Genomic DNA, 13,537 nt, shown 5'->3' on the forward strand with positions numbered 1-13,537 from the left:
GTATAGGTTTAAGTAGGTGAAGTTATGACGTTCTCCTTTGTCTTCTGCTTCTTTTTCCAAAAGCTTTAATACAAATACAGAATAGCAATCAGATTCAGAGGGAATTTAGCCCAGAGTCACAATATTCTCATCAGCATCTGGACTTTGAAGAGACATTGTTGTGGCTTGGGCCAATTCAGAAGGAAACAACACACTGATTTGGATGAGGTGATAGAGCATTTATAATTTCAGAATTTTGTGAGTTTTATAATTTACAACTTTAATCTCAGTTTTTTTTTTTTTCAGAATATTAATCACCCTCCTCCAGTTCTGTACTTTTTTGTTCCTACAGTGGCCCTAATACACCGTTGTAGACATTTTTTTATTTTTTTTTATTTTTTTATTTTTTTTTTAATCTCACTACCCCCTGCAGTACTCCAACTACTACTAGAGGTACGCGTACCCCCCATTTGAAGAACGCTAGGCTGTTGGACTGACGTATGTGACAAGGTCCCTTCCTGTGATGATTCCGACATCAGGAAACACTTGTGCTTCCTTCTTTCATTCCCTTCCCTCCTTTTCTTGCTTCAGCTCCGTCAAGTTATTTCCTGGAAAGAGGCTGCGTGAGAGAGGAGGGGAAACGACACAGCAGTAAGAAAGAAACTTTGTTGCAACATTGCTGTGAACTTAGCAGCGTCGTTCCCAAACTGTCCTGTTAGAAGCGGCTCGACCATGCTCCAGACGCAGAGCTGCTCCCTGTGGAAAGCTTCCTTCTTCAGCCCTCAGCTCTGCTATGAAGCCATATACAACAGCACTGGCGGAATTCACACTTTGATCCCGGCGAAATTCAACTTTTCCCCGTTCAGGAGAAGTGTGACAGACGCGAGCAGTTCGCCATGTCTCCAGTGTATGAGCAGTCCAGGTTTTAATGACACTGGCAGACCGCCATGGAGACGAGGTCCTCGACTCACAACTATGCACTTTCTCAAACGGACACGAGTGTTTGTAAGAGGTTAGTTCTTATGTTTGCAGCCATGGTTACTCTAACGTAAACGAATGACCTCTGCATGTCACTGACATGACACTGAGCTTGAATGATGACCGCTTTAACACGCCGTTCTTGCTGCTACTTTGTGTCTTGTGTAAGAGCACTAATGGAATGACAGGAGTCAGTTCATTATATCAAATTATTGTGCTAAACATGGAGAGCGAACTGAACAGTGACACCCACTCTGTCATAAATGGCAACAGGCAGTTTTTCCACGTCATTTGCGCGCAGATGAGCACAATACCTCATCACGTGTATGCAAAATTTTGTAGAAGTCTGTAAGTGAGCTTATCGTCATACAATCGCTTTTTAAATGTATTTCCCCCCTGTCATGTTAGTTTTGTTTTGTTTTAGCTGTATTTTTCTCTTTTGTACTACTTTTTTTTTTTTTTTTTTTTTTTTTCCATCCGTCCTCAGCTGTTATCATTTTTACATGCTTATGATATAGGCTACTTACATGTAAAAAAGACCTCATCACTAGAGTATTTTTTTCCTTAGAACCACATTGTAATTGAATTTATAAAAAAGAACACTCAGCACATAAAATACAGATTCATATAAAAACAGTATTGGGGGGAAAGGTCCATTAATATAAGACCAGTACAGACAAAAACAACATAAAAGTTATTCCTGTTTAAAAACAAATTCTATCATATATATTTACAGTCTTATTACTTTTTTTTTTTTTTAGTGTATATTGTTATGTTTAGTGCGTGTATGCGTGTGTGTGTGTACACACACACACACACACACACACACATATATGTATAACTAATGTCTAGCAAATGCTAATAATTTAGAATCCACATTTAAAAGAGTGTTTGGCCTCCAGTTTTCTATTAATAGAGTCTTAATTTGGCTTAGGTATCAAACTAATTAATCCTCATTTCATTGTTGGGCTCTCTCTCTTATCAGTACATTCTCTATACATTTTCATAAGTGGGGCTTCAATAACATCCCAAAAGGATAAGTACTATTCTGTAGATAAACCATCAGTCCCAGGAGATTTTCCAATTTTCATGTTTCAAGGCTTCCACAAATTCACATTTTAAAACAGGTTTTTCACAATTGATTTTAAACTGTTCTGAAATTTTAGGGACATATTTAATGTTTTTTAACAATTCTTCTCAATATTATGATTTAAAGTTTTTTTTTTTTTTTTTTTTCATTTCTGCTTTATTTGACAGTCACAGTAGAGAGAGACAGGAAGGGGGGGTGACATGCAGCAAATTTCAAATTTGCTTCAAGGCATTCTTTATTCAGTAAGACCTTCAAATGTTCCATAGTTTCAATTTACTTTGCAGTGCTGGCTTTTTAATACCTTTACTACATTTAATAGCTATCTCTTTAATCTTAAATTTGAAATATTCCTGTTTCTGCAATTAGTCATCAAATTAAAAAAATAAATAAATAAATTACATTTTCTCTAAAAATATTTTGTGCCATTTTTTTTGGGACTCTTGAAAGGTTTTGTGTCTGATACTGCATCCAGTTCTATTTATACATCCATGGTTTTAACTGATAAAAATGTAATAATAAACATTTTCGCCGGACTGCAAAGGAAAACCAAGGTTGTTCGAAAGGAGCCAATTTGTCTGGAGGTCTTTGATCGAGGACATCAACTGTAGAAAAGCTTAGCTGCTCCTTTAGAAAATATTCCACAATATATGCCCCACAAATTCTGTGTCTGCCTTTATGGAGGTTGTTTCTTTTTTTTTTTTCTTCTTCTTTTTGTAGATGTGACAGAGAAACTATTTCTCATCTTATTTTAAACATGTCTCATCCCAAACCTTCCAGAAAGCTCCAGAATCATGATACAGCCACTTTAACTTATTCTTTCAAATTGAAAAATATATGATATAATAATAAAACATAATTTTGTCTGCAAAAACTTTCATTCACAAGCACAAATGTTAAAATGAGCAACCAACTATTTTTATTACAATAACTGAATCCCTGAAATTTCAAACTGTTTCAGTATTATGATGATGTATAGTCAGAAACTTTTGCACAGTTGGAATGTATGCCTTTTTGTGATCAATTACTCATCTTCATTTATCATTTTAATTTTTGTCTCCACTTCATTTTTGTCTCCATGGATTTTATTTGAAAGAATTTAACATTTGGGGCATCCTGGTGTATATTAATGTATTTAAGTCTGGTGATGTATTTCTTTATCATTCCTTACACTTTTTTGTACTATGTTCTATATTTGCACAACTAGTTAAAATTAGTTCTCCATGACAGATGTTGAAAATGTGTGCTTACTGCCTGTCTGACAAACTTAGTGTAATATTCTTAAAACAGCATAACCTTTATGTTAAGCCATAGTGTTTTGAGTAGCAACGCTGGCCCAGGTTACACAGTGTTGACATAATATGCTGTACTGCAACCCCTCTGTCAGCAGATTTTATGGAAAAGGTTCTCTTCTACGTAGGACAATAATAGACTATCAAGCTATCTTTTCTTCTTCTTCTCATCATCATCATCATCATCATCATTACTGTTATTATTATTATTGCTGTTGGTGATGATGATTTACAACTCAGTTTGTCAGAAATAATCCCAGGGGTTTACACTGATTTAAAAACAAAACCCAGTATGGCTCTCCTGCTTGTATTCTCCCTTACACCGATGTATAGGTGTGTAGCATTAAGGACTCACTTAAGTAACCATCACCCTGACTGGGATTTGAACCCTAGTCTCCTGAGCCAAAGTCAGCAGCACTAACTACTAGAGATGGGTGCGAGTACTCGAGTACTCGTTGTTGATGTCAGTATTCGATTACCTGCACACTATTCGAGCACCTGCACAGTGTGTTGGTTTTGGCTGCAACTCATTTGGCATCACACGCACCATGTCAGCTGCGACCAGGAAGAGTGATGTCTGGAAATACTTTGACAAAAAGGACGTCAATAATGTGCAGTGCAAGATATGTGGCGTTAAACTTGTATATTACATAAATACCAGCTCAATGCTTAACCACATGCGCTTAAAGCACAAGGAGAAAACAGCGGAGACAGCAAACAGACAGCCTTGCTTCACATCTTCTGCTAGTCCTGTTAACACCAGCTAACCGCTAGCCCTGTTAGCACACGCCGATATGATGATATCAGAGTGGAGTAGATTAGATTTATTTGAACTTTGTGTTCATGATTTAGGCTGTTGATTGACAGTTACGTGTGAAGCGACACAGAACAGAAGTCCATACCGCTGTGACGTCTGGCAGCTGAATGTTACAACAACGTGATTGACGGACCTGTTGCGGTTGTTCAATAACTGCATTTGGAAACGCACTTGGTTTACAATGTTGGCCGTTAATTCACATAAATGGTTTATTATGATGTAATAATGTTCTCTGACAGCCAGAAGCTGCTTTTTAGTAAATAACAGGCCATGTCAGGGATGTCCGTGTCCGACTGGAAACACTAGCGTAATTATTATCCTGTAATTATTTTTTTAAGGTAAAATATATAATTTGCGAGTAATCGATTACTCGTTCATAATGTAATTCGAGCACTCGAATATTGAAATCACTGAAAATGCCCATCCCTATTAACTACTGCACTATCCAGCTGCACCATGCCTGCTGTTTATAACTTGAAATTGACGAGATACAGTGTACCTCATCAATTCCAAGCTGCTACGGCAATGGGGAGCCAGGATGTTGGGTAATAGGGGAGATTTCATCATTTCCCCACTCCTAGATTGGGTACCAAGTAGAGATCGACCGATATGGTTTTTTCAGGGCCGATACCGATACCAATTATTAGTAGTCAAGGAGGCCGATAACCGATATTTGGAGCCAATATTCATTTGCAGTAAAAGTGAAAATATTGGAGTCAAAATTTTGAATAATACAAACTTGAACGCTTAACTTTGTTTAAATGCCTTTAGGCATTTATTTAATAAAAAGCTTTTCAAATTTGCAACATGTTAAAGGTTTTTTTTTTTTTTTTTATCTTAGACAATATTCATATTTGTTTTAAAATTCTAACAAAAAGTGTAGGGAGTTCCCACGGTCAGCAGCATCATAAAGTTAACTGAAAATTTAAATGAATAAATAAATACATAGCTTCCTGAAGTTTTATAAAGTAAATAAAACAAAGTTGAATAAAATTTGCATAGAAATGTGAGTCTCAAATCAATTGGTAGTCCCAATTGAGCAGCACCAGATTGTGGTGCAAAAAGCAGAGTTGTTCAGCGTGCTCTCCAGTTCAGTGTTAATTTTGGCAGACATTTTAATTTTAGTCTTAGTCCTCTTGATGAAAATGCTTATGTTTAGTCTTAGTCACATGTTAGTCATTGCTGTCCTTAATAGTTTTAGTCGCGTCTTAGTCGATGAAAATTAAAAATATTTTAGTCTAGTTTAAGTCATTAGTTATATATATCTATATATATATATATCTATATATATATCTATATATATATCTATATATATAGATATATAGATATATATAGATATCTATATATATCTATATAGATATATCTATATATATCTATATATATATATATATAGATATCTATATATCTATATATATATATGCACACACATATATACACACACACCTACATGCACATATGTCTTTAAAGTTTAAACTAATTAAATCATGCCAAGACAGGTAGACTCTCCCATCAGTAGAGATGCAATGCAACCCTACAGTACTTAATGATATACTCAGGATTGCACATTACACACATGTAAAATTGATAACAGTGAAATCACTGGTCATTACACATAGACAGCCAGGAAACAAAACATTGTTTCTTTTCAATCGTGGCTTTATTTCTGAGAACCAGACCTTGAGTGTACTGTGCCACTGTAATTTAGAAGATGCATTTGACTATTATGATGTAAAACTTAACAGACATCAAAATATACAACCCAGATCTGCCTGCTTTACTTTCTCTGACCTATGCTTTAACTTATTCCAGGGCTCAGCACATCAATCAGAGCCTGTCAGTATGATCTGAAAGCTGACATGCCGAAGCCTGGAAGCCAGAAGCTCTTTTTTGATACCCATTCAGTAGTGCGACTGCTGGAAGAAAATGGTTTGGATTACTTCTGTTTGAAATTTTCAGCATCATGCCCTGCTTTGTTGTTGCTGCTGATTTTCTGTGTGATAAAGTGTTTTTCCTGTGGACAGGTTTCAGCACTCAGCAGGCTGAGGTCATCGTCAAACTGCTGGTGAGGACCACCAACTCCAACATGGAGGCCATTTATAATGACATGGTGACCAAGGTGCAGCAGGTGAGGCTGTGTGCAGGATTCTCAGTGACTGCTCATGAAATGTCTGAAGGTGTCAAGTTAATGAGGGCGAGGTGTGTGTGTTTTTGAGGGTCTTCAGTCCTCCATCTCTGCCCCTGTGTTCTGTAAAGCTCACTCTATATACTACACAGTTAGGAAAGAACAGTGATTACCAAACCATTTGTCAAATCATGCTGGGGCACTAAAGATTTCACAACATAATTCCAAACCCTTCCATTTTCATAGATGAATTTTTGGTTGAAACACCAAACTTACAATAATCTGTTTCTGTGCCTAACAAAAGTTGTTGCCGTTCATACACCACAGAGAAAATGATTCAATATCTAAAACAAATGTTTCCCTGGGGACTACCTTCCAGTGGAGAGACCGTGTCCTTCTGCCCAGTTCTAAGTCATCAAAACACAAAAGTGCTGCTGCTTTTAGGGAAACTAATGTGGACGAATTTTCGGAGTGTAATAAAATGGAAACCAATTGCTGGATAAAAGAGAGAAAAATGATATCACAGTTCTAAAATACGACTGCTTGCTTTGGGAATAGCAGAAACGTGAGGTATCCACATTTTGTAGATATTAGATACATAGATATAGATACATTATGTAAAATCACTGCTATGGTCCTTTAACTTACAAGCCGAATGTGCAGTTAGTTAAACATCAGGAACTGCTGCTCTTTTTATTAAAGGAACATGACACTTTTTTGGGTGGTTAGTTTTTTGTCTGTCATGTCCAGTCAGACAAGCAGAAGGAAACCAAAATGATCCCTGTGCATTCAGCACAGAGAGAGCCACAGACTGCATGCTAACCATGCTAACACACCTGCCATTCAGGTGCAAACAGCTAGCCTAGACCCTCTGAAATCTGCAGAGTGTCACCAAAACATTTTTATTTAATAGTTATATATAAACAATAGATCTTTATACATATGATGCCCAAAAATGAAGAGATAGAAACAATAGTTTTGTATTTGGAATGATGCTGTGGCTTTACGTACAATCGTCACTACATATCCCAGTGACTCTCAAATGGAGGTATGCAGACTCCTGGTATGCATGAGTACTACAGGGGGTACTTGAGACACGCCGCCCTGTGAGTGCGTCTGACATACCCCCGAGGCAAGTCTCAAGTACAGGGCAATGATTAGGGAGGCATAACCAGTGGGGATACCGACGTCGAGGAGAGATGAAGTCCGATGAAGCTGTGATTACATGACATGTCACAATAGCTCAATTTAGTCAGGGACTTATAGGCCAGCATTTAAAATTACTATCATATACTATCTATTGTAGTAAGTTTGTATCTTTCTTTATCCTTTAGACTTTAATTATATTGAACCATAATTTTAGTATAAACAATGTAATTGAATCCATTTGTTTTGTAATTTTTTGTATATTTCTTTATTTCCTATAATACCCTGGACTGGGTACACTCCAAATTCTTTTTCCATTTCTTTACACTGAGCAGTGTTTTCTGGCTTACACCAACATACAATATACTGGGCTGGAATAAATATAGAAGCTTAGGTAACACATTCATTCTGATTATTTCAATTTTCAAGCTGAAATCTAGCGGTAGCGGTAAATGATCAATCAGTTCATCAACCCGTGGCATTGGTTAAGGACCAAAAGCTGACACTGCATTCAGTCGAGCAAAATTAACACAGAACCTCATTTTTAAGTCATCTTTCTTAGGGACAAGCACCACAGGGCTTCACCATTCAGTGCGAGATGGTTTGATGATCCCCATGGCCGGCCGCAGCAGGTTCACATGAAGCACTTGGTGCTTCTTGCGCCATTCAGGTAGATACAGTTCATAGTTCACTGGCAGCGCCGTCGTATAGGGGGGAAAGGTGATGACAATTCTAAGGGCCCACGGTCCACTAGGGCCCACACACAATTAAAAAAGTGGCACTGAATGGGGTAGAAGGGCCCACACCGATATTCTTTCAGGGAGCCCAGAATTCCTAGCAACTGCCCTGGTCACTGGTCCCACCTTCTTTGTGGCCTTGTATGGCCCCTGCCATTTGGCCAGAAGGCTGGAGTCAGAGGTTGGCTGCAGAGGGAGGACTTTCTGACCTGGCTGGAACAACCTCCTCCGAGAACTCTTGACGTATCCTGTCTTCTGTCTCTGCTGAGCATTGGCTAGCTGACTGGTGGCCAGCTCTTGATACTTGTCAAGCTTGTCTCTCATTTTCAAGACATATGACAAGGCAGTGCACTGCTGCCACTGCTGTTGTGGCTCCCCCCCACGCATCCTTGAGAACATCCAATGGATCTCGTACTGGATGGCCATAAAGGAGCTGAAAAGGAGAGAATCTGGTCGATGCTTGAGGAATCTCCCTGTAGGCAAACAAAAGGAAGGGGAGCCACTGATCCCAATCTGATTCTGTGTCTGCCACAAACTTCCTGAGCATGGACTTCAGAGTCCTATTAAACCTCTCAACAAGGCCGTCAGTCTGTGGCTGATATGGGCTTGTCTTCACGCCTTTAATACCAAGCAGGTCGTACACCTCTTTCAGCAGCTTAGAGGTGAAGTTGGTGCCCTGGTCTGTGATGATCTCTTTCTGGATCCCTACCCTTGAGAAATGCTGGATCAGGCAGTTGACTATCTGCCGGGCCTTGATTTTCTTGAGTGGGAATGCCTCTGGGTACCTTGTGGCGTAATCACACACTACCAGTATGTATTTGTGTCTGTTTTAACTTCTCTCCAGTGGGCCAACAATATCCATGGCAATACGCAAAAAGGGGTTATCAGTGACAGGCATAGTGATTAGTGGGGCTCTATCTCCCTTTCTGCTTGGGGCAGTCAACTGGCACTGAGGGCATGCTTTACAGTACTGAACTGTGACTGTGTCTGCAAATTGCTGCAGCCAATAAAAGCGAGGAACCATTCTTGAAAAAGTTTTCAGCTGACTTAAGTGGCCTGCCCAAAGAATAGAGCGGCTTAACTGAATAACTGTGGGCCTCAAACTTTGGGGAACATCTAGCTGGTCGCCAAGTTTGCTGCAGCAAAACAGTTGCTCTCCCTTTAAAATAAAGACCTCACTGCCTTTCTCTGTCACTTGGGTTGATTCAGAGACGCACTTGGCAAACAGGGGCTGTAAGGAAGGATCCTGCTTCTGTCACTGGGTAATGTTGCTGGGAATGAGCTGCAACTCAGAGTCACTAGGCTCAGGCACTAACTCCACAATCTCTGTTCCCTGCAGCCTGTCCTGCCTCCGCTGTCTCCTGCTTTTCCTGACTCTAGGCTGTCCAGCCTTCTCAACACTTGGTACCTCACCATCTGCGAAAGGTTGCTCACCCCACCCACAAGCTGGCTCAGGTTGTGCATGCCTATTCCTGGACCTTGTCACTCACTGGCTGTGCTCAGACTTTGCTCAACACCATACTTAGCAATGAGCTCACAGAGGTCTGGAAGATCTCTGCCTAGCACTACTGGGTATGGGAGTGTCTCCATCACACCAACTGCAAGTTAGTATTGTTGACCCTCAACCTGGATAGGCATTTCCACTATGAGGTATTCAACTTTGTCTCCATGAACATACCAGACACTAATCTTTCGATCATCAAAGATTACATCCCTGGGAAGACAGTCTGGCATTACCAAAGTACGATTACTTCCTGAGTCTAAGAGAGCTATCCACGGCTTATCTTCAATAAATGCACAGGCAGTATGTTCTTCAGTAACACATTCTTGGTGCTCCATACCTTCTAGATGACTGACTGCTGATATGGGTGCAAAACACATGTAGATCTTACTCACATGCTGACTTGGGCAGTCTGCTTTAAAGTGCCCTATCTGACCACAGGAGTGACATGCTAAGGTGCCTCTGCTTCTGACCTCTTTAACTTTGTTATTTGAGCTGCTGGGGACTTGCTTGAAATGTCTGTATCTCTGCCCATTACCCCCTGCTGGCTTGCCCGATGAAGCAGCAACTGTCTGGGGTCTGGGACTGGAAAAGGCCTTTGACGTGCATCGGGCTGCCAGAAAAGTCTCTGCCATTTCAGCTGCTTCTTTGGAAGTTGTGGGATTATGCTCCTTGACCCACATGCGGAGGTACAGGTGCAGAATTCTCAAAAACTGCTCCATGACAATGGCATCTCCAATCTGCTTCTTGATCTTTTCTCTGGGATTCATCCACTTGTTGTACAAGTCTTTGAGGCGGACCTGCAGCTCTTTGGGTGTCTCGTCATCTTCCACTTTCCTGGAACGAAACCTCACACAATATGACTCTGTGTTAATTTCATACTTATGCAGGACAGGATTCTTGACCTTGACATAGTCCATTGTTTCCTCAATGTCCATACACCGCCCTGGTCTTGCCAGCAAACTGGTGCTGGACCCTCTTCCAACGCTCCTCCTGCATTTCCTGTCTTGCTCCCATCTGACTTCCCAGTCAGCCTGTTGCTCCATCAGGCAACACAAAAGGCTGGTGAGCTCTGCTATGCTCTGTGGCTCATGGGACTGACCCCCTGTTGCCCCCTGCAGGTCAGGATCAGTGCCTTCCTCTTGCAGACAGTTGTCTTTTTGCCTCTGGTCATGATCTTCACTGCCTCCTACTGGCTTGGAGTCACCATTGCCACCACTTGTAGGATAGTTGTAGCCAGAGGGTGTATAGTGAAATAGGAGGCAGACTCGAGAGGCTTTGGTGACATCCCATAGGTGAACATACATGTGCATCCATATAATGTATAAAGCCAAGAAAAAACTACAAAAAAATACTATTTACAGAGGTTGCTGAGGATAAATCAACTCAGAATCAAATGCAGTCAAAATACTGGCACAAGCCCTGGCCACCACAATGCCTCTCCTTCTCTCTCTGGCATCTGCCAGAAGACTGAATGTATAGAGGCATACTGCTCATTAAGTTGTATGCAGCCCTAACCAACATCACTACAGGGGTGGGCAGACAAAACATCTTAAATACAGCCCTGAAAAAACATACATCATAATTATTATAGGAAACTCAAATTTCCTACAGCACTTAAATGAATCATCCACTACTATTTCCTTGATCATCCGCGAATCCTAAATGAAACACAGTTAAAACTCATAAACAGTTTATCCCTCTAATGTGGTAGCTTCTCCGATCATGTGACGCTGATGTAGCTGACGTCACTAAATGTTTATCGGGTCGGGACAGCAGCTTCGAATGCAGTGCCGTTGTATGGGGGGAAAGGTGATGACAATTCTAAGGGCCCACGGCCCACTAGGGCCCACACACAGTTATAAAAGTGGCAATGAATGGGGTAGAGGGGCCCACACCGATATTCTTTCAGGGGGCCCAGAATTCCTAGCAACTGCCCTGTTCGTATGCACCATGTACCTGTCAAAGCCTGTTAAGTCAAAGGACAGCTCTGGCAGTAGTTCTTCTGACTCCCTTCCTCTCCTTCATATATCTGTCCCTGAGGTTTTGCCACTTTTTCTTCAACTCTTCCACTGTAAATAAGCAAATACATTCTTTAATTTATGAATTAGCTGAATCAATGCTTAATAAATTGTTACATGAATGAAGGCTGTATTTTCTCATTTCATCTGATTTCACTAGTTACCTGCTGTGTGTGTGTCACTTCACAAGGGATTTTATAATAAATGTATGACTATACTGCATTGTCTTTGCAAGAGTAGTGCATATCCCATGATGTCAATCATCTAGATTTCTAAATACACACACCTCCTGTCCATTTAGAAAATCATTTGCTTCAGTTTATAACAGTATTGGTCTTTAACTGCAGAAAAAAAGAAAAAAAAGTCTGGCCCATTTTGGAAAGCAAAAACATCATATATCTCTGCCAGTTTTTAAACACACCTGGTATTCCCAAATTGTGGGATATCTCTCCATGCCTGGGCTTTTTTAACGAGATCCCGGTAAGTGTGAAGTCTAGTGTCCCATAGGGCTGCACAATTAATCGAATTTTAATCGTGATCACGATTTTGGCTGCCACGATTAAATGAGCCTGATCGTCGGCAATATTTACATGTAAAATGTGGGCTCTGCTGCATATCTAATCAAGCACTTTCTCAGCCAGTAGTCAGCCAACCACCAGGGGGCGAACGCATGGTTAAGGCTTTATTAAGCTGCCTAAATAACAAGCGAGTGCGCCCTGCTGTGGCAGCCTCAAGTTACTGGGTGGACTGATGAAAGCAAGTCATGTTGGGAGAAGAAGGTACAGCAGCAATTGGAGATGAGGAGCATCATGGTGAGGAGCTAGTGCCTCGAAAGGGATCCACATCCATTGTCTGGACTTGTTTCAGATTCAGGGCAACATTCAGAGTGACATTAAACAAGAAGACGTTACATGTAAAGAGTGTAGCAGAGTTGTGTTTGCCCCGCAGGGTAACACAACTAATCTGTTCAACCACCTGAAAAAACATCACAAACACAAGTACGAGGAGTGCATGAAGGCCAAAGCTAACGTTGCTTCACAAAATCCCCGTTCATGTCCAGCGGCAACCCAGGCAACCATAACAGCGACCCTGCACCAGGCAACATCATATCCATCTACCTCCCAAAGACACGCCTAAGCCTAACGTCAGTGCCTTTTCTGTATAAGCTGTAATTGTTTCCATTGAGTTGCGCTTTGTGTTTGCACTCTGTAATAGCATATTTATTCAGTTAGCCCTTGGTAAATTTTAAATTCTTGGGTAATTTTTTTTTATTATTATTAGCATTTATTCTTATTTAAAGTTTCATTTTGCACTGAACACTGTTCTTATATTGGTTGTTTAAAAGTAGTGCAATAAAAATACAGATGCTTTCCCTAACATGATGAATAATTGTGATGAATAATCATGATTACAATATTGATCAAAATAATCGTCATTATCATTTTGGTCATAATCATTTTGGTCATAATCATGCAGCTCTAGTGTCCCACAGCTCTGCACACAGAGAGACAGATACAATGATGCTTTCCTTCATTGTTGGTGTGCCTTACTGCCAAAATCCGCCTATGTGTTTTCCTGATTCCAATATTCTCTCCTATGAATGAATGAATGAATGAATGAATGAATTAATTAATTTTTAATGATTTTTTTTTTTTTTTTTTGTTATTTAGGTGTCATGCTAATATACATAGCCCAGCCCGCACGGGCTTACAAGACACCATAACTGGTCTTATTCAAATTTCACAGTCAGGTAATGCCACGGTTCTCAAAGTGGGGTCCGCGACGCATAGCCAGGGGGTCCGCGAAAAAATTCACGGAAATGTAGTTTTTTATTATTAATTTTTTTAAAACTTTTTT

The 13,537-nt window shown here is 40.2% G+C and overlaps 1 protein-coding gene across 6 annotated transcripts in view; it reads left to right on the forward strand.

Moving 5' to 3' along the window:
• mcur1 (mitochondrial calcium uniporter regulator 1) overlaps window positions 1-13,537 on the forward strand; it is a 61,257-nt gene continuing 47,720 nt past the window's right edge. The window contains exons 1-4 of one of the 6 annotated variants that reach the window (XM_030079781.1): window positions 1-207; window positions 571-991; window positions 5,963-6,079; window positions 6,157-6,278. In XM_030079781.1, the coding sequence (XP_029935641.1) occupies window positions 712-991; window positions 5,963-6,079; window positions 6,157-6,278 (519 nt within the window). In that variant the 5' untranslated portion in view covers window positions 1-207; window positions 571-711. Of the gene's footprint in view, window positions 208-450; window positions 992-5,962; window positions 6,080-6,156; window positions 6,279-13,537 lie in introns of those variants that run through there. The other 5 variants (XM_030079783.1, XM_030079784.1, XM_030079780.1 and 2 more) reach the window with 5 other exon arrangements.

The sequence above is a fragment of the Myripristis murdjan genome, chromosome 20, assembly GCF_902150065.1.
Source record: "Myripristis murdjan chromosome 20, fMyrMur1.1, whole genome shotgun sequence".
Taxonomy (NCBI): Eukaryota; Metazoa; Chordata; class Actinopteri; order Holocentriformes; family Holocentridae; genus Myripristis; species Myripristis murdjan.